The following is a 25,176-nucleotide window of genomic DNA, read 5'->3' on the forward strand; positions in this document are numbered from 1 at the left end:
TTCCTCACCAGTCAGTCAGTCACCAAATCCCCGAAAAAGTCAGTCGAGAAAAAGCCCAAAACCCAAAGGTTTTCTCTGGGTGAGGGAACGCATGGATGAATGCAACTGAACTGACTTGGCTCACCAGGAAATTCTAGTTTTGAATTACATTTCTTTCTGTGATTTATAACGCATCCCTTCGTCCATTCTCTTTAGTTTTGTGCAAGGCTCAACGCTCAAGGTTAATTTCACCGCTATTTCCCTGTACGTTTCCGCTTCAAATTGATGAATCAGCCCATCTCAATTGGAATTTAAGACAAATTTCTCTTAGTTTTTTTTTTTTTTTACTTGTCAAAAAAAGTAGGAATTTAAGACACATGAAAACCAAGTTGACGCATTGAACCCCCCCAAGACCAAAATACACCCAACACGAGTCATTAACCACAATGTCTAAGATGCAATAAAAGAAACATATACCCACCATTGAAGCAAAAGATTCTTCAATTCTATATACTTGCCAAGGCAAACAAACAGAGAAGATGCATATACAGCTGTTTTGACTGATTTTTCAGACATTACAAATTGGTTAACAGACGAATCGGATCACATGAATCAAGTTACAGCTGACACCCTTTCAGATGACATATTATGAGGTTAGTAGGAGGAAAAAACCACAGAATCGACCACCATTACCATGTTTTCAGTCTATCCAAAAAAATAAAAGACCACCATCACCAAAGTTAGCAGAAACCTCATACAAATGATTTACACATCCTCTTGACCGATCTTTTTCTTCTTTCCTTCAATTTGAGACACCTTCAACTCTGGCATATTATGGAGGCAGTTTTCTACCAATGATAAATGCCAATGCGTACAAACAATGAATCGATGCTTCTGTTGGCAACGCCAAAAAGCATAAAAGCGTGCAAGCAAGATACGCAATAAAATCATGGCTTGCACTGTGTAGACAAGGGATTGTCAAAACCAAACCATAGACGAAGCCAGGCCTCTAGGTACCTTCACTTGATTCTCGCAACTACAATGCTTTTTGCGTGGCATCTCCAGAAGCAATGCGATTCACTTGAATTTGAATGGAACACTGTCTCTGCAGATCTTTTAATTTTTCTAGTAGTTCCTGGAAATTTGGTCGACGTTGGGGCTCACTGTTTTCCATAGATTGAAATTAGAAAATAAGATCAAGGCACAGAAAAAAAATACATCATCAAACATGCTAAACAAAGGCCCAATTACTATTGATTATGTATAAATTTATTTTCTAGACAATAATTATATACCACAAGACACTTACTCCTGAACTACTTGCATCAAGAACATGCCAGGCATCAAATTTCAGGTCCCACCACCTGATGGGTCTCACCTAGAAGAATTCTCACCCAAAATCATGCTCAAGATGATAACCCAGGAAAAATGGCCTCGTTGGATCAGGTTGATTAAGCTTTTCCAAATCACACTGCCTATTCTAGTCACAAGGATGAATCTTGTGGCCATCCATACTGTCCACCAAATAGGGGATCACCAAGATCACACATATATTAGTCGTATCAACCCCAGGTTACCCAAAACCCCACCTTGTGTTGGACTTGGCATTAAACATCAAAACCTCTAGTTCTTTTATTCAAAGAATGCCCATAAATATCTGGTATAGTTGGCAAGGTTCTTACTTTAGTCAAGGAAAAAGGACAAAGAGGAATATTGGGTGACGAGGGTCCTTTTGGGTTTCAAATTAAATAACAAAAGAAGGATTCCTGGGTCAATCGGACTTCTCCAAAGATGACTAGGACACCAGAAACAAGGCATCTGTGTCTGTGCATCTGAGTGGCTCTTTCTAGCTAAATAGAGAACTACTAAGACTCATGGTAACACCAAAGTTTTTACCCTGGTTGCAGGAAAAAAAAGGGAAGGAAAAGATAAAAGAAACAAAAAGAGAGACTAGAAAGTAATAAGCACCTCTCCCAGCAGCTCTGGATTATAGAAACCCATTGCGGGTCTGTGTCTTTTGGTATCTCCAATCGTTGATTCATGAACCCAACAGCTCCAATTACCTGCAGAATCCAACCAAGAAATTTTTAGAAGTTGCAGTATTCCGCATTACATGTTTTTTTTTGACAAGTTCATTTTTTTTTTTTGATATTAATCACTGCTTGACACCCCTTTACTCTTTTTACAACATCAAATCAACAGCTCTTTTCTTTGATAATAGCGGCATTCGAAACCGCACCACTGCTGGGACAATTCATCCAATGCACCAACTTCATTGAAATCAATAAAGATAAAAAACTATTACAAGCATCCCGGAGAGAGGCACAAGGTGCACCCTCACTCTACAAGAAAAAAACAGCACAAAAATTGCAATTGAGCCCAATACAACTGATCCCTAATTTCCCCCCTGCTTAGCAAAAGAACAACTTCAGCCCAGTACAACTGATCCCTAATATTCTGCATTACTTGTTACTAATCACCAATAAAAGACATCCTCATGTAATTGTTTGATTCATGCTTTATTGTCAAGTGCATAAAATCAAGAAATCAATTGGATGTTCAACAATTGATGGGCAGAAGAATTACATATTATGTCTCAAAGAAAATGCTCTTTCCTAGAAAAAAATGAGAATGAAAAAAGAGTATTGATAATTTTGATATATTGGATATAGGACACCATAAGGAATCTACTAATAACTTCCCCTCCAAACTCTATTTCCAATACCCACTTTCTACTACTAAAACCACTAGAGGAGGTCAATATGACTTGTTCCTTCTCAACCATGGAAACTAATGACTTGAGTGGTTTGCCCTGGATAGACCAATTAATCACAGGGCATTGACCATTTTTCCTGCTAGGCGGTTCATTACCCAATGTTGGTCCCAGCTATCTGGGATCTTGGGAGGGATAGACTATGGTCCTAACCTTTGGCATTTGTTGAACAAGGTGGCTGCACTTAGATGGTGGGTGTAAAAAAATTCTAGGGAAAAAACAAAAACAAAGAAGCTATACATATGCATATCTACATGAATATATGACTTCCAACTTGACCTGGAGAACAAGATGGTAGAACTAGGAAGTAGGTAGGCTAAGTCCCATATCTTCAGTCAGATCCTTCTTAAAAAAATTATCATCTATTGAAAGGTCCCTCTTTGCACAAAAAGAGTTATGGGAGGCACCAACACAGACAAACTATGGTGTAAACTACTACTATTTGCAAATGTTTGTCACAGGACAAGTTGTTGATGCAAGGTGTGAGCTCCCATCATCATCAAGTTGCTTGTTCTAACCAGAGGTGGTAGAAACAGCAAAGCATTTAGTCCTATATGGTCTATTTAGAACCATCTTGTGGGCTCACTTGACCCAAGCATTTAATTATACCTGGTTCTGCCCACAAACGACCAAGGAGGTGCTAGTGGAATGGAAGATGAAGAGTGTATGTAAAAAGGGCAACATGAACAATTTGGACTAAAAAATGCTAGGATATTTGGGGTAACATTGAACACATTGAACATGTACTCTTTTTAACAATACAATAAAAGTTTACAAGTTATATAAAAAATTCTAGGTTATTTGAGAACAAAGCATTGCCACAGGGCAAGGTATTGAAAACAGCAAGGGCAACAGTTTGCTCTTTCCATTCCATCCACAACAGTTTCAGGGACAGACCACACCATTCCATAATTCTCATTATATACTCTTTCATACAGATAGCTTCTGATATACCCTATTTGGAGAGTTTAACGATTTAACCCATGTATTATATCCCACTATACTTGGTAATCTGTACATTCTGATTTTGCCAAAATGAATGAAATCTTGCCTTAATGTTAAACTTAAAAAAAATGTCAATATAATTTTCTACAGGAATTCCAAAATTTGCCAAATTCAGCCTGTCCAAGACTGGTCATGGTGCCAGGTGATGTTTCTGACAGTCCAACTGTCTGAGCTGGCCAGGTCATAAAGCATTAGATAAACCATCAATGCTAGATGAAATGTAGATGTTGAACAGGATTTACTCAACCCAACACTCCCATTAGGAAAGACCTCAGCTGGGTTCTTAAAATATTACTAATTCTTAAAATTTTCTCTGTTTTTATTTTTGTTTTTTCAGTAGTTTTATTGAATGCTAATTCTTTTTGACTAATGATAGAATGTCACAAAATGTGGTCATTCTTTCAAATAAAAATATAATAAAATGGAAATTATTGAGGTAAGATGCATCATCTCAAGAATAAGGATACCTGCATTGAGTTGAGATTATCCCAAGGGATTTTCTCAGTAATAAGCTCCCACAGAATTACCCCAAAACTATACACATCTGATCTGAAAGTTTCCACATGAAAAAGAATAAATCAATATTTGTTCAGATCTTAGTTTAAAGAAAAAGAAAATTATAACAAAACAATCAAATCAGTGATGCAAGGTTCATTACTTCTCATCTGAAGGCTCATTACGGAGAACTTCTGGGGCCATCCATTGTGGCTACAAAATGGATAAATTCCATATAAAATGATTAGACCACACTATGAACAATCCAAAGAAAATTTCAGAAGAATGCGACATTATGCAATGCTATGTTATATACCGTTCCTTTCCCTGTCTTTGTTGTCAGGTATGTTTCATGCTTGAGACGTGAGAGACCAAAGTCTGCAACCTGACGGAACCAAAGGATAAAGAAATGATCTTGCCTATTCTCTTAAAATTTCTAACTTCAATATGTGTATTGGGTTGGGGGGAGATGGCTTCAAGTAGAAGAAGAAACAAAAATCAGACCTTAACTGTCCAGTTTCTGTCAACCAGAAGATTTGATGACTTCAAGTCACGATGGATGATAGGTGGGTTGCAGTGATGAAGATAATTCATGCCCCTGGCCTGAAGAAGATTGAACAAGAATAGAAATCATGATTAGTGGAGTAACAATGAATGTTTTCCAGGAAGATAATTTAGGGGCTTGGAAAGTAATAATTTTCTTTTACAATCAAAAGCTCAGAAGTCTAGTAAAAGCAGTGGAATCCAAAAGACTGTCAGTAAGTTATATCATATACATATACTTTCAATGTCCAGCAAACAATTCCCATTATGAACAAATAGGAGCAACATCCAATTTGGAAACAATACAATGCCAAAATTTGAGATCAGAGTCCAATCATAATTATAAATAACCAAATTGGAATGAATTGGGCTTCAATCTCCAGCAATTAAAGATTTCACTAAAAAATTTTACTAGTATAAAATTACAGATCTAGGTTGCTTCCTTTATCTATAGCAAAAGTTTACACAAACACACACACACACACACACACACACACACATACACACACAAGATGTACATCTCAAGCCACAAGGCCATATCAGAGCACAAGCTTCCCCATGGAGAAGTCGATAAAGTACAGCAATAAGAAAATTAATTTATCATATTTAGACTTCATATCCAGCAATTTTTTAAAGAAAAATAATCAACTTCACAGGAATGTTCTATAAAGGGCAGTACACAGGTGGGTGGGTGGTGTGGTGGTTGTGGAGAGACAGGAGATAGATGCTCTGGTGTTGAAATGTGCTAACTTTTCCCTGATTAAAGGGTGGAAAGGGGAACATTTGGGACCAAGCTGCCATACAAAAGATGCATTAAATATCTAGACCTATTCTCTAAACAATCTGGATGCAAGCATAGAGACACAGATTAGGTATTCACAGAATTGGAGCAGATGGATTCAGAAGATCCAATTACAAATGGACATGTGAAGTCATGGATGTAAATCCAAACTAAGGTGTTGTTTAATAAAAGGTGAAATGTCTGAATTGAAAAACTTATTGCTTTGTCTGCTAGTGAATAAGTTATCAAGGAGGTTTTAAGTTCCTTAATGGCTGAAGCTGAAGTTGGCTTGATTACTGTACTCTTGAATATATTATTATTTATATTTTTGTCCATTAAAAGACAAAACAGAATGGCAAAACAGGATGTAGCCGACCCGATATAGTTGGGATAATTGGATGATGATGAACCATTAAAAGACAAAGCAAGAAGCCATTCAGTTCAGATACTTCAGCTGTAATTAAATAGCCCATGACTTTTCTGAACCTATATAACACTCCTAGATCATCTATAATCACATCAGATAAGAATGTTGAGTTGACCAATCAATTGAAAGCCCAAAAATCTACAAGAAAAACTATGAATTACAAATGGAAACACTACAGGGTCATAGGAAATAGCATAAACGGTAAATCCAACTTATCAATAAAAAACTATAAATCAAACTTCATACTCGGAACGTTTATTTATTTATTTATTTATTTTTTTGATCAATAACACTTTCATTAATTCATCAGTAGAAAATATACAAGTGGAAGACAAACACACTTATCTTCCAAAAGTCACAAAGAACTTCAAGAAAGGAAGAAATACAAAGATACAAAGACACTACCGTTACAGCTTAGCCCAAAACAAAGAATCCCTTTCTGCCCCTTGTTTTGCTAACCCGTCAGCTAAGGAATTAGCTGATCTTTTAATCCAACATGTCTTAACTTCCATCTCCCGCACCAGCCATTTGAATTTCCTCTTCTCATTATTATACTTCCATAAATCATTTTGATCTTTAGTCAGCCACCCTATCACCACTTCTGAATCCCCTTCAATTATAAGTTTCCTGATGTTCAATTCCTTAGCTTTCCGGGCTCCTTCCATAACTGCACATATCTCAACTCTAAGGGAGTCACCACTCCAATTGGGCCTGAGAACATAGCAGAGATGACCCCATTATCATCTCTAAAAACACCCCCGATCCCCAATTGTCCCGGGTTTCCCCTACTGCATCCATCAAAGTTTAATTTCATGAATCCACTAGGTGGGGGGGTCCAAGCCACACTCATTACTGACTTGGTCTGCGTGCAATTTGCAATTTCACTCCACTTCCTCAACATGTCATCCACAGTGTAATCTGTGAATATTTCCAAAGATTTCAGCCACTGTACCGCCCTAAAGTGTATGATAGCCCTCAGATCTGCTGGCCCTCTCTGAGTTTCTGAGAATATCTTGGAGTTTCTTTCTTCCCACAGTGTCCAACATACTGCAACCCATAGTCCTCTCCACATTGTCCTTCCCCTTTTTAACCGCCACCTGAAAAAGGAAGGGGAGAAAAGGCCTTGCATGTCTGATGGGGGATTCCAGCTGCATCCAAATAAGGAGAAAGCCCAATCCCACAATGACCTCGCGAAGTGGCAAAACACCATTAGGTGAAAACCAGTCTCCCCATCTGCTTTACACAGAACACACTACTAAGGTGACAAGCAAGTATTGGGTCTCTTCTTTTGGAGTAGATCACCAGTGTTGATTCTTTCCAGATAGGCTTCCCAACAAAAACTACCAACCCTAGGAGGTATAGCTCTGCACCAAACCTCACCAACAGGGAAAGGGGACAAGGTAGGACTGGTGGACTGACTTAAAGACTTTGAAGAACGAAGCACAAGAGAAAATGCCATTGGGGGTAGGTGTCCAAATTCTAGAATCCGCCCTAGTGGGGTCTAAGACAACGTTATCAAGAAGTGCAAGAAGGCTCGAAATATAGTCGAAGTCTGAGTCCCTTAAATCCCTTCTTAGACCCAAGTTCCACCCAATCCCAGAAATGGAAGAGGACGGGGTGGTGAAAGACGAGATTGGCACATTTTTCAAATCAGAAAGGGCATACAAAGACGGAAACTGATCCTTTAGAGGGGCGCTCCCCACCTAGGTTTGTTCCCAAAACTTTATGGAGTTACCGGAATTCAAGTCATACCTGATATTAGGAATGAAAACTGGTAGCAGGTCATGAATGGCTTTCCAAGGAGAACTGCTTGTGATCCTAGCTCTAATTCCAGTGTCCCATCCATTGTGCTCCAGCCCATGAATACTTGCCACTATTCTAGCCCATAGCTTCTCCTTCTCCAAAGGAAACCTCCACAACCACTTCCCCAGCAGAGTCATATTCCTTCTCCTAATACTCCCAAGCCCCAAGCCACCACACGACTTACTCTTACACACTATTTCCCAGCTAACTCTATGATCCCTCTTCTCTTCTCCTGGCTCCCACAGGAAATCTCTCATTATCTTCTCTAATCTGTTAGCAATCTTCATTGGGATTTTAAACACCGACATGAAAAAGATGGGTAAGTTAGCAAGCGTGGCCTTAATTAGTGTAATTCTCCCACCAAGAGAGAGGTAGTTCTTTTTCCAGGATACCAATCTTTTTTCAAACCTTTCCATCACCGGGTTTCAGAAACTCTCTAGGGATTATCACCTAATGGTAATCCTAAGTAGTTCAGAGGCCATCCTGAAACTTCACACCCCAGCACTTCAGCACTCTCCCTGATCTCTCCCACCTTCAAATTCACCCCCACTACACAACTTTTCCCAAGGTTAACCTTCAAATTGGACATTTGCTCAAACAGTTGTATCACCGACTTTAAATTCCTGATAAACCTCACATTACTACATTCACAAAACAAAATCGTGTCATCAGCAAACTGTAAGTGAGTGAGGGGGGTTTCCACCCTCCCAACCCTCCAACCTCTAATGAGCCCCCTAGAATCTGCTCTATGAATCAGTTTCCCCAAAACCTCCGCAATTAAAATGAACAAGAAAGGAGAAAGGGGGTCTCCTTGTCTTATACCCCTACTGGCTGGAAAGAAATCTAACACTGTCCCATTCACTAGCACTGAATAATGACAATTCCGGACACAGCCCATGATCCACTTACACCATCTAGCCCCAAACCCGAATTTAGTTAAAACTTTCCTCAAGAACTCCCAGTCCAACAAGTCATAAGCCTTTTCCAGGTCCAGCTTACAGACCACTCCCTTCTTCTTATCCCTCTTAAAGTTCTCCACACTCTCATTAGCAATTAAAATCTGGTCTGTAATTTGTCTTCCACTCACAAAAGCTCCTTGATAGTGTGTAATGATATCTGGCAGTACCTTCTTCAGCCTCAAAGACAACACTTTTGCAATGATCTTATACAAGCTATTAACCAAGCTTATTGGCCTAAAATCCTTCAGGTGGGATGCATCTTTCTTTTTTGGAATTAAGGCTATAAAAGTAGAGTTCACACCCAGATTGACAATTCCTCTCCTGAAAAACTCCTCAAACACCCGCAAGAGATCATCTTTCAAGATATCCCAACAATCTTGATAAAAAGCCATTGTAAACCCATCCAGCCCTGGAGCTTTTGTTCTATCCATAGAGAACACAGCCTCCTTGATCTCTTCTATATTAAAGCTTCTTTCCATCATTCTCTTGTTCTCCACCCCTACATCTGGCCAATCCAAACCTTCTACCCACACCCTTCTACTCACAGGCCTTCTTAGAATAGATTTAAAGTGCTCCACACAGGTCCTGGCAATCTCCTCTTGCTGTACTAACTCAACTCCATCTACTACCAATTTGGAGATAAAGTTCTTCCTTCTCCTGCCATCTACTAGAGAGTGGAAATACCTAGTGTTTCTATCTCCCTCTTGCAACCATTTACACCGAGATTTTTGCCTCCAGATAATTTCCTCCTTGTACAGGCAGTCCTCTAACTGTCTTCTCAATTCTCTCCTGAGGACATTGTCTTCCTCTCCAAATTCTCCCCTTTCCTCTTTAAAGTCAAGGCTTTCAATCTTCTTCATCAAGTCTCTCTTCCTTTCTTCTGTCCTCCCGAACTCCATCAAATTCCACTCCTTGATTCTTGCTTTTAAGAATTGTAGTTTCTTAGGGAATCTCATCCCCTCCCACTCCACCGACGGGTTACACTCATGCCACCACTCCCTCACTTTGTTAGGAAACCCTGGATGAAGTAACCACATATTTTCAAATCTAAAGGGGGTAGGACCTCCACACCTTCTTTCCTCCTTACATAACACTATGGGCCAGTGATCCGAGGTCACCCTTGGGAGAGCTCTAGTATCCAAGGTTCCCCAATGTTCTTCCCAATCCAAAGAGAACAGGAATCTATCCAGCTTAGAGCAAATGGGTCTAGATTGGAGATTTGACCATGTAAATGCCTTATGTGCTAGGGGAATCTCTTTAAGCTCAAAGGCATCCACAAAACTGTTAAACTTCCTCATGCTTTTTTTCACCCTCTGGTTAATCTTATTGGACTCTTCCGAGAATCTAATCACATTGAAATCCCCACCCATGCACCAAGGCCCATCCCACAACCCTCTAATATCAGCCAGTTCCTCCCACAACTCCTTTCTCTCTCTGTAGTCATTCGGTCCATAAACATTTGTGAGCACCCACATATAATCATCCTCTTGCTGCTTAAACTTCATGGAAACCGAGTACTTTCCGATCAACTCCTCCAGACCTTCAACCACATCCCTCTTCCACATTGTTACAATCCCCCCGGAAGCACCCCACGATGGAGCCGCCACCCAGCTAATCCCCCTGGCTTTCCATACACTTCTTGCCCATTTGTCATTAAACTCCATTCTCTTCGACTCTTGCAACAGCACAATGTCTGGGTCATACCGTCTTATTACCTCTTTTATTGTTGCTCTCTTCTTCGCACTCACATTCCAACTAAGAATCTTCATTCCGTTTCTTTTTACAAACCCCTTGCCACCTACCCACTACTTTCCCCCTTTCCTTCTATCTCCTTTTAGCTCGAGCTTCTTGTCTCCTTCTACATCTCTCTTTAGTCTCTCTACTTCACTCAACCTCCTCTTCTTTGTTATGATCTGCATCTTCCTCTTCTGTAAACTTTCTTTCAACTCATTCAAATCTTCCAGTCTACAGCCCAACTTCCCTACAAATTCTGCTATCGTGTCTTCTCTCACCGATTCCACCACCCCTACCCTTCATCTCTGTCCACCTGCCTTTCCTTCCTCTCCTCTAGTCCCACCTCAGATCTTTCCTCTCCAACCTTCCTCCCCTTACTGTTACCTCCCTCCTTCCCCCGTAATCCTCTCCATCTCCACCTCAGTTTATTTATTTATTTTTCACTTGGCAATGAATGATGAACTTATTACAGACGGGGGGAAAGGAGGGAGCCAGTTCCAGACTCCCAGTAGTGACACTGCAATGTCAAAAGGCTACACATAACCTCCTAGAAACCCTATTCCTAGCAAGATAGTGGGAGCATTACCAGATTTTAGCTTCTGAAGAAAAAAATTTTAAGCCAAAGTGAGAAGCAAGGCTCCCTGATTAAATGCATCAACTGTAATGAGCACCATATTTTCTTTCCTTTTTTATGTAAGTATTAAAGTTTGATCAGAACAGAGTCATAAGCCGGGAGAAGCTAAAACAACAAGCTTACATTGCACTCTCTGAGAACCCCCTATTTGCTAATGTTCATTCACTCATCCTAATAAAAGATAATTTTAAAAGACAACTAAAATTATAAAATCATTTTTTATAGGGACTAAGAATTTAAGACGCCAACATGGACTTGTTTAGGCTTGCCTCGACGGGCTTGGTTGGGGACAGCTGCTAGGCTTAAAAAGAGTAAAATGCAAAAATTTTGAAAAGGTGCATGCTTGGGATGAAGCACAAGGCGAACGCCTAGGCACACCAAGCACATGCCTTTTCCTACCTCCCCCCCTGAACAACATACCCATGAGGTTGCTAACCGTCACTTCATATACACCTCTTCTTGAAGCTTACCATTAAGGAAAGCATTCTTAAAAAAGCTGAAAAAGTTTGATTATAACCAATCCCATATGTCTGGGTGTACTCCTTTGCAACCATCAAGGCAATGTTTAACGGTGTAAACCCATTTGCACCCTACTGCCTGTTTTCCAGGAGGCAAAGAGGTGAGCTCCAAGGTGTGGTTGGATTCAAGAGCATGAAAATTTTCATCCATCACCCTCTTCCGATCAGGGGATGCAAGGGTCCTTTTTAATCCCTTTTTAAGTCTTAGTCACCTAATAGTGGAGACAAGAATTTGTTATGCATTGGACGTGAAAAGCTTGGAAAAAGTGTTGGGTGACTACAGATGCTCTGATACCATGTGATCAGCCTAAAACAGTACTAAAATATAAGAACATACAAACGAATATATTCTGGAATAAATCTGGGTTGGTGAAGAATAAAGTAGAAGAAGAAGAGAGAATAAAGATTGAGAGAACTAGGACAGAAAGTAGGAGAGGTCGAACAAAACTTTGTTCTCTAACTGCCGCCATTCTTTTATTAATATTATAATGATATATATAATTACATAATTACCTCTATTTAATTAATATAATGAAAGAAAGTGAAAAAAGACCCCTATACCCTGCTGCCAATACATATAAAAGATTCTAATAACTTCTAACAGTGAGAAAGAAGAACAAAGTGACCATAGCTCCAAGGAACACTGAAGCTGGTATTGAAAGAAGAGGTTCCCAAGCCAGCAAGAAAAATTCCATTTACAAGCCTTTCATCATCCCCCCTCCCTTAGAAATATCTGTGACAAAGTTCTAATCTCAGAAGTCAGCACAGCTTGCAGTACAGCTTGGATGCCAAGAATAGGTAACTGAATCCCTATAGTCTTGGGCAATCATCTCTAACCATCCAATGATAATCAATATATCAACAATACCCTCAAGTTAGGATCAACAAGCTTAAAAGAGACCAGGGAAGAATACTAAATTGATGCAGTGAAGTGACAGTGAATAAAAAATAGTTAATTGACTTCATATTATCCAAACACAGTGAGTGCACACATTGGGGAAAACACCAATACATCCCTCTTCCCTATCTCCTATCATCTGGAGCATGTCACAGGTATTGGTCTTCTTGTGGCTAGGGGTGCTCATAGGGCCTATTTTCCAAACCGAACTGGTACCACCGGTTTTTGGAAAACTGTGAACTGAAACCGAACCGAAATCAGTTGGTTAACCGGTTAATCGATTTAGTTTTCAACTGGTTCAGTTCTTCAGTTTTTTGATATTTATAATATATATTATAAATAAATATATAATATAAATACTAGAAATATATAATATATTATATGATAAATAATATATTGTATATTATAAATATATGAAATATATATAATATACATAAATATATACTGGTCAGTTCAGTTAACCAGAATTTTTGGTTTGGTTTCATCAGTTCGGTTTTTTTTTTTGGGTTTTTGATGAGCATCCCTACTTGTGGCCCACTTGCAATCAAACAACTTAATATTGGAGGGTCAGAAACTTTCTAGAGATCCCTCAGAGGGAAACAAATCACATGGCACTGAATTTGGTACCTCAATCTCAAATCTAAATCATTTTTATTTTATTCTATTTTATTTCTTGTGGGGCAGGGTGGATAAATTGTGCCATTTTTTTATCAGCAACACAAAGATTATTTCATTAATATTAGAAAAGAGAAGTACAACAAGTTCTTTCGTTTTTTTTGATAAATAAGTACAACAAGAAGTTCTGAAAACAAACAACAAACCCAAGGGAGCTACACCATCCCATGTATTACAAATAAGCCTAAAACATAGTTTTTCTATGAACCCCTTGCTTAGCTAAACTGTCAGCCATTCTGTTCGTAAATCTCCTAAACCCATTTATCTGGATCATCATGATGGATAAATTATGCCATATATCCCATCAAAAGTTTTCTTAATGTTGAAAGCCTCATTAAGATTTTTTTTTTTTTGATTGTAAACTGTACATTGTATTAATTTAAAGAGTAGAAAAGGCACCACATCCCCACAGGTAGTTCCAACTACCATGCCCTTTTACACCCTTTCTCATCTATCTTATTATGTATTTACTGACACCCAAAACAGTTCATCTCTGTCTACTCCTTGTATGGCTAGATAATCAGCCTAACTGTTTGCTTCCCTTCTCCATTGAAACTGAATTAACAATTCCCATGCCAACTTCCTCACTTCTCCCAGCACACAATTGTATTACCAATTCAACAAGCTATATTGTTCACTAAGATTCTTATTAAGATATGGGAGTCTCCTACTATAATGTTTCTCATAATTAACAGATTTCCCAGTTTAAGTCCTCGGTGCACCACAAGTAATTCAGCCCATAATGAATCTCCTTGTCCTATTAGCCCTGAATATAAAGCCACAATTACACCATTACTATCTGTAAACACACCAGCAACGTCCGATCTCCCTGGATTTTCCATATTATTTCCATCAACGTTCAGTTTTATATGTTGGCTGCTTGGAGCTGTCCATGACAAGTGACTGTTATTCTTGCTGATATTCGGGTTGCTATGTAAGGCCTCTTACAGAATCTTCTATTGTAATTTGTAAAAGGGGAAAAAGTAGGAATGTCTATACCCAATGGATCACCCGTAGCGCTATATTCCTTTCTTCCCATATTGCTCACATTACTGCTGCTCTAGAAAATTTCCACAGGACCCTCCCTCTGTTTAACTGTTTTGATGGTCGGAAGAAAGCCTCATTAACATATTCACCAGTGAGCACTAGAACTTGAGGCAATGAAGTTTGTAGAACGTGTTATGTGGCAAATGGGAGGAATTCATTATCTTTTTTGATCAATAGGGAGAAGTTCATTCTCCATCTACAATTGCTCGTCTGGACCGATTTTATAGGGTTGTTTCATCAATAGAGGTAACATACCCACTCTCATCCAACCATAGCAAATGAAGGGCTTAAATGAATGAGATAGTATTCTATGAAACATAGCTCCCTTTTCCATTTGTTAGAGCATTTGGAAGGTGAGAAACAAGAGAACATGTGGAAGTAAAGCAGCATATCAATTAATATGGAAGACTAAAACACCTGTTTCATTTCTTTCGTAGTGCTTTTATATTAAGCTTTAATTTTTGATTTCTTTTGAAAGAAAAGTTTTTGAAAATGTGATAGTGATAATAATTGGCATGAAATCACTTTTTACTCAACCTGTGAGGCTGTGATATATTGATTGTACACTATATAGATCCATACCATGCAACCTTTTGTAAATGGGCCTTAAACCTTGCTCTTCATCATTAATACAATATCTTATTCTTATAAAAGAGTAATGGTAAAACTCACAATATCCAAGGCCATGTGAACTCGCCGTCTCCAATCCAATTTAGATGTGTTTCGTTGAAGCAACCGAAACAAACTTCCACTGCATTAAAAAGGCAACATAAGCACAAAAAATACCACAATTTAAAGTAATTACAAATCAACCAAATCTAATAAAACAGTTATTGTGCATAGTTTTCAAGGGGCCAAGGCAAACCTAGGCAACAAGGGGGTGCCCAGCTAGGCAATAAATTTTTATAAGAAAAATATATAAATCCTTGGGTAGTTCCCTAGGTCTTATAGTAATTAGTAATAATCTTTGATTAAGAATTACCATGATCTTCATGAAATAAGTATAAACATCATATAAAAACATACAAAATCAACATATATATGAGAAGAAAAGAAGGAAAAGAAAACATAGAAAATATAGGGGCTCAGCCCTTGTTTTTATCAGGAGGAAGAGGAATAAAAATAATAATAATTCAAGTGCTTCATTTATCAAAAAAAAAAAAACTTCAAGTGCTTCTATACTTATTAGTTCAGGTTTTGAAATCTTAAAGGGCTCAAAACTACATAATCATGTGTGTTAGTTCAAACCAAACAAATAAGAAAATAATAAAAGATAACTAGTATAAGAATTATAAAAATACTATAAACCTAGAAAATGAATAATTTAGTGTAATAATAATCATTGTAATATTACAATATCGTAAAATAAAATATAAAAAATACTAAGTAGTGCCTTATACAAAAATATTTAGGTGCTTGGGCAAGGCAACCCTCCAAGGGTGCCTAGTCACCTAGGTGTTGCCCTGATAACTATGTTATCATGGCAGATTCAGAACAGTAGATGATATTAATATGTTATACAAGTAGAAAATATGAACATGATTCAGATTTCTCCAAATATTGAAGCTTTCAGAAGGAGAAGTGAAGAATGAACCGTGGGAGGAACTCTGTAACAATGCAAAGACGCTGAGGTGAAGTTACTGCACCCATGAAAAGTAGTACATTTGGATGTCGGAGCCTCTTCATAAGTGATACCTTCATTGGAAAACATATACATACACTTTCAGACCAGACACTTGTATCAAAATTTCTATGAGGAAAAAAGTCATTTAAGGAATAATGTATTATTGAGTAGGGCTAATAAGCCTTTATAAGAGAAACCATAACAATTACTTACAATTTCAGATATTTTAATGTGACCATGTGCATGTCCTTGAAATGCATGCAAAATAGATAAGTAATATAGAAAAAAATCTAAAATATCTTGGCAAAAAGTCTGATGCATTCTGTGAATGTTGTGTACTGCTGGATAATAATTAGACTCCAAAAATAATAGGAGTGACTAATGAAAGAAGAAATGGAAACATGCTCATAGTTGTATGTTTTCAATATCATAACAAACCTTTCTACAATTCAACTATTCAAGGAACACTTTAAAAAGTAGCATTTTCACCCTTGGAAAGCAGAAAGCATGCAGCAGTCAGGAACCTCAAAAATTGCCATGTGTTTTATTTTTTTGGAAGATCAGGACAAACCAAAAGCACAAAACCAGTTCTACCTAAGCTTACACCAAAAATCACCATTATGAAATAAATTTTAACCAACTGATCTTTTGATTACTTTCAGATAATCTTCTTAACATTGAAGTAACTTTTTCCAGGTGTAGTGGTGTAAGTGTTGTATGGACTCAATTCCTACAAATCATTATCAAATAACAAAGATAAATTTCTGGACCTTTTTTATAGGTATATAGTTTTAGAATCTTAAAAGGAAATATGGACTATTTTAATAGTTTACACTTTTCTACAGATGTGTCTGTGAGTCCTTGTTTTTTTCTTATTGCCAAGTCAGGCTTCTGAAAATGTCTTACATTCTATTTTTCATGTTATTTCAGAAAAAATGTGGGTGAAGCCTGTATTAATCGATTTGGCAGTTGGTGTTGACCAGCCAATAAGATTATATTATGACAATAAGGCAGCAATTAAAATTGCATATAATTTTAGCACAATCAAACCAAACACATTGACATTGATCGGCATTTCATTGGTGAAAAGGTGGATGCCCAAGAATTGTGTCTTCCATGAGTAAATGGAGCATAGTTGTCAAGGTGACGCCTAGGCGACAAGGCGCCCTTGGAGGCTTGCCTCACCCAGTCGCCAAGTAGTTTTGTGCACTATGTTATAAAATACTTTTATGTTTTTAATTTTTTGACATTATAATTATAAAATAGGCATTATTAAACTAGAATACTCATTTTATGTGTTTATGTACTAATTTCTTTTTATTATTTTCTTATTTGTTAGGGTTTAATCAACACAAACATTGCTAACTGCTGTATTGAACCCATTGGTTAAAGTATCGATAAACCTCTGTGTATCGGCAGAGGTGTATCAGTACTTATAATGATACTCTTATTTTTTTATTTCTTTGGTTTTCAATTTCATTTATATATATATATAGATATATATTATTTTAAAAAATGGGTTTCCGAAAACACCTGTAAACATGTGTATTGGGGCGCCAAAGATACAATACATTACACTCAATACGGGGTGTATTGTATCGAAGTTTTGATTCTTGATTGAATCCTCAAAGATTTCAAAACCTGAACCAATAAGCAAGGGAAGAACTTAAAATTTTGTCTAATCAACACATTTTCTTCTTACAAATCTTCTTCTTCCACCTTTTCTTTTCTTCTTTTCCTATAACAAAAGTAGGGGTTTAGCCCCTATACTTGGCAAGTCAAGCATGTTAGACATTTCTGCTTCAGTTGAGGATGGGAACAGAAATATATAAATTATAATATTGAGGGGCATTTTATTCATTTTTTTTTTGGGGGGGGGGGGGGGGGGAGGGGGAGGGGGAGGGGAGGCTGGAAAGCAAAACTTATAGACATACATGGCAAGTCAAGCATGTTAGATATTTCTGCTTCAGTTGAGGATGAGAATAGAAATATATAAATTATAATATTGGGGGGCATACTGTCCATTTTTTGGGGGGAGGAGGCAGGGGCATAAGGACATTTTTACCAGTACGTGTCAAATAGGACATAAGGATGTCAAACAGAGGGGCTAGAAAACATCTGAAAATGATTTAACCAGGACTCAGTTTGAAAAGAAATGCCAAGGTTGAGAAAAGAAAGCAACCTCTTGTCTGAAAGAAAGTATCACTTCATCAGAATACTCTTGCTTGGAGAATACCTTGACAGCGACATCCTGCAAGAAAAGTGGATATCATGTAAAGCCTTTAATATATTGGAAGAACACCACCATTCTTTTTCCATTAACTGGAAAAGGCTGATCATTAAAATTTAGAAGGACTTCAGACCACAATATCAGAAACATCAATAAGGCAATGATGTATGCTTGCACACAATCCATCTAAACATTGGCATGGAAGTAGGAGTGCTAAAAGCATGGAACTAAACATACACAAAGTCACTGCTTTTAAACAGCTAAGTGCAAGTGATGCAGATAATATGATTTTCCCTCCTAATATTGAAGGTACCAAATAGAAGAACTAAACATACCGAGCCATACCATAGAGCATGATATACAGTTCCACAAGAACCTGCAAAAACATCAGAAATTCAGAACAAAACCTAAAAAAGAATATCTGATTATGATGGGACAAGACAAAGTTATGAACCATGAAAACAGAAACATGAGAAGCATTAAAAATATGGATTATTAATTCATCAAAAAAAATATGGACTATTACTTTGGTAAATGTTCCTATATAATGGCCATTAGATGGAACTTGATAGGAAAACTCTTACATCTTGTTGTATGGGACTTTTGTGCATATAACCAATGTTTCCTCTACTCTTTCTTTTTCCTTTTTCAATTTCCTATTTGTTTAGGCGTAAAACTTGTTCCTCTGGTTGTACAAGAAACTTTTGCGTGGAAAACCAAAAATCAGTGCAAATTAATATTAAAAAAACAATGCCCGGGAGTATCAAAATCCAAACTTCCTTTCAAACAAATAAAAAAAAAGTAACTTAAGAACTAAGATAATAAATAATCTACTTATGAAATCAATATATATTTGCCTAAACCAGGAGAAGAATTTATGAGAATCTAGTCCTTTTGCTACTGACTGAGTTTGAGCAGGCTGCAAAACTGTTGCAGATTTAGCAAAAGATAGTAATGCACATTTTAAAAATCTAACACATGCACTTTATCAAGGAAAAAGAGAATAGCAGAAGTGACCTAAGCAACTTATTATTTACTATGATCATATATATCAGTGATGGCAAAGATCACTACCTTGCCCAATCTGTTCTCCAATTGTCAAGTCTTCCCACAAGATTTCATAGTCCAAGCAATCGGCTTCCATATCCAGTTTATTAACAGCACTGCTACTGGTACTTCCACTGCTGCTCACACTACTTGTGCTATTAACATTAAATGAGGACCAGGACCCAGAAGGCTCATTATTTCCAGGCCGGTTAGTTTCCTGATTTTCTGGCTTTCCACTAGAATCACTATTTTTCTGATGACCCAAACCATTTTCTTGATCATGATTCAACCAGGGCCATACAAAACGGTTGGCCTTTGCTTCAGGTGCATCCCGATCATTACCTTTCCAAGGCCACGATATCCCCTTTTTATTAATCCATGACTCTGCCTTTGAAGTTAACATCTTGTGGATCCCAGGCTTCCCTTCACTCTCTGCACCAGCACTTTTGATAGGTTTTCCTGGGGATTTCTCCTCAGCTGCAGCCTGAGAAAATACACCAAAGGGGGATGGAGCCACATCTCCCCTAGGTGTGCTAGCTCCACTTGAAGTCGCATCTTCCCTGTGATCAGATAGAATTGCATCTGAGACATGATCGGATTGCTGGCTGTCTCCGCTCCCACATTCAAGCTCAATGCCATTCTCACCGATCCGAATTTTTGAACGGACTTTATTGGTCACCTTAGAAGCCTGTTGTGGTTCTAACAGTCAAGAAAGGCTGGCTACGCTAAAAGAAATCACAAAACTATGGATCCTATCCTCACCTGGGGAAGAGGAAATATTTGGAGAAGTAACAACTAACAAGGATTAAAGGAAGAAAGAAACTGACCAGGTTTGATATTTTTGAGGCAATTGCAACTTGCAGAGGTTGGTGAAGGTCACTTCTAGGCCGCGTAAAGCTGGAATCACCTTCCAAAGGCCTCGGACCTGAAAAGGGGACCCGCATTTCTTGGAACGGCCGTGCATCACTTGATACACAAATAATCCCTACCAAGCTACCATCATCGTCATAAAATGGCGTATTGGTAGCAATGACCAGAAACCTTTCTCCTGATTTCTTCTTCATAGGGAACTGGCCGGTCCAGCTTTCTCCCATGGTTATACGGCGTACTATACTACTTGCTGCATCGGAGTCGCGGGAATCTGTAAGAAGTTCAATGGCGTCCTGACCAAGGGCTTCCGATGCCGGATAACCATAAAGGTGCTCAGCAGTTCTATTCCTGCCAAATTGAACATCTACAAGTGGTTAAAAATAAAGGAGTCATAACAGGTCGAGAACCTAAGCTCCGTTAGAAAGACATAGTAGAGGCTAATTGAAGAAGAAAACTAAACAAATATAAACTATTACTAAATATCGTGCAGTGCAGGATATCAATTAATCAACACCACCAACTAGTGTTCACAGGCGACAATCAAACTCAATCCAAACAACAACTGTAATCTAAAATCACCAATCCCGATCCCCCGAGAAAGCAAAGGTCGACAACTGAACATGAAACCCAAGAAAAAAATCTGCAAAATAACAGAATAGAATAGTTCACCAGTAAATGATTCGGCCACTGAGATCGAATATATGAACCGATTGCCCCATGGACTGCAAAATATTCAGATACTGCTTATCCGTAAATTTGACAGCTGCCGGCCCACCACCTTGTCCCGGATTCAAAACACCATGGCTCCTGTTCTCCCTCTGCAACGGCGACGAATGCCTGAAAGACGAGGAACCCTTTTTCCAGGAAGCAGCTCCTTCGTAGACACTACCACTTTTCCTCCTCGAAGCGGCCAATCTAGATCTCTCGGGCGATACAGAGTGGGAGCGCTGATGTCCGTTGTCCATTTTGGAGTCGGTGCCACCAGTGGTGCTAAGCATCAGCTTCGACATCTCTTGCTTAAGGTGGGCATGCCCAGCTTCGAGCTCTTGGATCTTCTTGAGCAGCTCTTCTGCTGGAGGGGTGTCCATAAGAAAATCCCAACGAAAAACCCTGAGACAGTAATAGCAGCAGCAGGAGCAATTAAGAAGATAAAAAGAGATTCCGAGGGGTGACTTGGTTGGGTCTCTGTCTACGATCTACATCTCTATGTACTGCTGGTTGTATTGCTGATGCTGAAATGGAGAGGTAGCTTTTGGGTTGGCATCACCAAACTCTTTTTTTTTATAGCCTTCTCCGGTAGCTTTCTTTCCGTTTCTTTTTGATGTCCTTTGTTTTAATGGAGAGAAAAGAATACACAGAAGAAGAACCACAGATAACGCGACCCCAGATGTCTCCTTAAGGAGTGGCAGTTGTTTTCTCCATTAATCTCTAAAAGAAATCTCTCTGCATCGCTTCTACTGATCTGTGCTGTGGTGCCTTTTGTTTTTGGATCTTTTTATTTTTTTTTCTCTGAGCTTAGGTCTCTTTCTTCTCATTAAGTTACTTCCATCTCCATCTCATCGTAATCTACAATCCACCTCTCTCTTCTCTCTCTCTCTGTGAAATTAGTAGTAGTAGTAATGCTTGGAGGAGACCTAGTGGCGGGCTTGACTTCACAAGCCCACACTTCACCACTAGGTTGGACTGGCTTGTGGATCACCCTTTTTCGTTAATTGCAACTACGATTTTGCCCATCAAGGGTATGCAAAATTTCTATTGCATTCCACGGGATGTCGGGAAGGGAATGGGGTATAGGGGATTAGGGGAATAGGGGAATAGGGGGTGAGTGATGTGTATATGTATGATTATGTGAAGCCGAGCTATTATTATATCATACAAACCATCTTATTTTGGTTTTGGGGGGTTAAATCTGGATGTGATCTGGGGACAGAGGGCCCATGATCCCGTACATAGGCCAGTAGCCCATGACACCTGCCAGTCTGCCACTGTCCCATCCCATGTCATCGGGTGGGTCCTAATTTCAAGATCAGCAGTGTCAAAGGTCAAAAGTCTAGCTTTTATAATAATAATCCTACGATAGTCCATAGTACTACATAAATAAATGGACGGTGTATAAAAGTTTGCAATACAGCAAGACCCATAACATTACAAACAACCATACGATAGTCATTTGAATTCTATTTTTTTTTATTACTCAACAAAAAGTCTAATGCATTTGCATTTGTTCCCTTAGTTAGGAGACACTTGATTATAGGACCCACTCAATATGGACATGGACCGTGTTGACCCTTAAAACAAAGTACAGGTGGCAAATGGTGGGCCCGGAACCATATACGTGTGGTGTGACATGGTCCAAGAAGAAGAAGGAATGAATATAGTGAGATCACATCTGCGCCCCACATGCACATCTCAACATCTCTCGAAGTTGTCGGTGGGAGATGTTCCCAAAACACGGTTGGGATATGCTGGGGGGGAATGGGAATGGGTTTTATACTTTGGCTTTCAAGTTCGAAGCTTCAGCCTTCATGGATAGGTAGATCCACATCTAAAAAGCTGACGTGTCATTTCATGATTTGACCTGTACCATTAGTAGAACTGTGGACGATTCGAACTCAATAATTGATGGGTAATCGATAAGCAATTCATATTCGATGATTATTACTTTTTATTTTATTTTATTTTTCGTTTTTCGTTACGCAACGAAAGAACCGTTCACTGTACCGTACGCGTAGGTAATGGAAAGAAGCCTGCAACAGTAGCAAAGCTAAGGGAAAGCACAACTTCAACTTGGACAATTTTTCACGTACCGAAAAGTGAGAAGTGAGACAAGAAAAGAAACTGGTATCTATCTCCTCTCCTCTCAGGTTCTCACCTCTCGCTTTGCCCATGAGTTTGAGGAAAGCAGGTTCAAGTTGGACTGTGTAAGCCTCCTCTCCTCTCAGCCTCTCAGGCTCTCACCTCTCGCTTTGCCCATGAGTTTGAGGAAAGCAGGTTCAAGTTGGACTGTGTAAGCCTTCTCTCCTCTCAGCCTCTCAGGGTCTCACCTCTCGCTTTGCCCATGAGTTTGAGGAAAGCAGGTTCAAGTTGGACTGTGTAAGCCTCCTCTCCTCTCAGCCTCCCAGGCTCTCACCTCTCGCTTTGCCCATGAGTTTGAGGAAGGCAGGTTCAAGTTGGACTGTGTAAGCCTTGGACTACATGGACAGAAGGATTTATCTCCAACTCCAAGCTCTTGTTTTCAAAAGAAGAAATCAGTAAACAGATTTTTCATTTTTCCGAATAAATATGGACATATAAGAAGCTCAAGAACAGAAAAATGATCAAATAAATACATATGGTGGATTAGTTTACCAGCCAGAGTTGATGCTGCATACATGAATAAAGCATGACAGATCCTTTTATTGTACAGAAGCTGCCGCTTTGAGTTAGAGCCAAAAAGATCCTCCAAGCCCGTAAAAATTTCACTCACATCTTTTGAAATTCAAATAAAACATCAGAAAAATAACATTAGATATACACAGTTATGGCACAAGGAAACAAGTAATGATCCACATTGATCAACAACTCAGGTGTACCATGGAAGCCTCAGCGTTGGCTTCCATGAAAATATACCGCATCCTACTGGGGCCTTCTCCATGAATGAATCAGGACAACCACACCCTGTGCACTTCAATGAGGACAGAGTCCATTCCATGTAATCCTACTATGATACATACTTCAGACTAAAAAGGATATCAGTTACTACTTGTACAGCAGCAGTAGTAGGCCTCGTATTTCTTCAAACCAGTGCCTAAAAAACCACAGACATGGATTGGATGAACTGCTTATGCTAGCTGTTAGAACCTTTTAAGCAGTTGCCTTGCAACTCTCCTGGTAGATGTAACAAGACAGCAACAGGTCAAGTTTGAGAAGCAGTCTGAAGTTTCGTGACTCATGGGTGAATAAAATCTAACCCAAACTCTTTGAACCTCTGTGAGGTCTAGGAAGTTCAAACTTAATGAGGAAATAACATCTTTCAGACTCCCTGCTATATTGGACTTCACCATTCATCAGCTTTAGAATCTTCCTGCACATGCTCAACCCTAGACCTTCCTGAGTCACCCATTGGCTGTTATTAAACATATCTTGAACAACATCTGAAGGAAGGCCCTCCCCAGGGCAAACAATCCTACAGCAAACAGAAATCTGTTAATTAGCACAGATGTTGAAGAAAATGGTCAGCATATCAATGATAACATGTAGCCAAACAGAAATTTGACTCCTACTCTTTCCTTCTTTACAAATTCATGCCGACTGCTCCATTTGTATGCCCACTTCTGCAGTTCTGCTTTTCTTTTTCCTATTTTCTTGTGCCACCCAATTGCTACAGGATGTAGGGAACAGAATACCACACTACCAAAGTGACAAGCTCATTTTGCATCTCATAAGAATGTACCAATGGCCAGAAACAGGTGCTAGCTTCCAGCATCTGAAGGATGATGGAAACTAGTCCACAGCAGGCCTCTTGGTTCTAATGGTATATTATTCATTGACATGTTCCAGAAATTGATTGCATCCCTACATCTAAAGTAATCTCATTATGTATTTGAAAGAGGGAAAAAGTCTAGATAATCAGCAATTACCAGCAAGGCAAAATTGATACATATTCAGTAGGAATGCGATTGGGTGGACCAAGATGGGCCCAAACCAGGGCCCTAGGACTGATGCAGTGGAAGTTCTTAAAGTGGGTCAGCTGATTTGCACCTTGATGCAGGCGTCAAGTGGTATTGGAGCTGGCAGTCTGACATCAGTGGAGAAGTTCATTTAATAACCCATGGTTACTTGGAAATTTGGAATTGTGGCATGATATGCATATTACACGGGATACCTGTACTGCATCTGAGATTGTAGGAATGGAGTCATATCCCCATTTCTCATATTCATGTGTGTGTCCACATTTAATTCTGCATTTAACCATGAACAATATCTATGGTTCATAGCAGGTTTCATTTGTTTCTGCATTTAATTCTTTGTAACCCCAACATTCAGGCTGCACTAACAATTACTTCAGTTCCTCCTAAAACCTAAATGGTTATAGTAGAAAGCCTTATGTGCTGATTTCGACCAAGCTTCTTGTGAAAGGAAGAGGAGAAAGTTG

General features: G+C 38.8%; 2 protein-coding genes across 2 annotated transcripts in view; both read right to left on the reverse strand.

Moving 5' to 3' along the window:
* Positions 1-462: 462 nt before the first annotated feature.
* On the reverse strand, positions 463-21,784 carry LOC104605044 (uncharacterized). The gene is made up of 13 exons (XM_010269645.3): positions 20,712-21,784; positions 20,000-20,390; positions 19,200-19,860; positions 18,461-18,501; positions 18,078-18,146; positions 15,866-15,966; positions 14,944-15,022; positions 4,757-4,855; positions 4,569-4,637; positions 4,416-4,465; positions 4,225-4,306; positions 1,948-2,042; positions 463-1,142 (listed from the first exon to the last, which is right to left on the reverse strand). The coding sequence occupies exons 1-13, from the start codon at positions 21,128-21,130 to the stop codon at positions 1,016-1,018; spliced, it is 2,283 nt and encodes a 760-aa protein (XP_010267947.1). The 5' UTR covers positions 21,131-21,784; the 3' UTR covers positions 463-1,015.
* A 1,552-nt stretch (positions 21,785-23,336) lies between these two features.
* LOC104605045 (phytochrome B) overlaps positions 23,337-25,176 on the reverse strand; it is a 47,313-nt gene continuing 45,473 nt past the window's right edge. Inside the window, exon 4 of the mRNA XM_010269646.3 lies at positions 23,337-24,207. Within this exon, the coding sequence (XP_010267948.1) occupies positions 23,988-24,207 (220 nt within the window). The 3' untranslated portion in view covers positions 23,337-23,987. The remainder of the gene's footprint in view (positions 24,208-25,176) is intronic.

This window comes from Nelumbo nucifera, chromosome 4 (assembly GCF_055504915.1).
Source record: "Nelumbo nucifera cultivar China Antique chromosome 4, China Antique-T2T, whole genome shotgun sequence".
Lineage (NCBI taxonomy): Eukaryota > Viridiplantae > Streptophyta > Magnoliopsida > Proteales > Nelumbonaceae > Nelumbo > Nelumbo nucifera.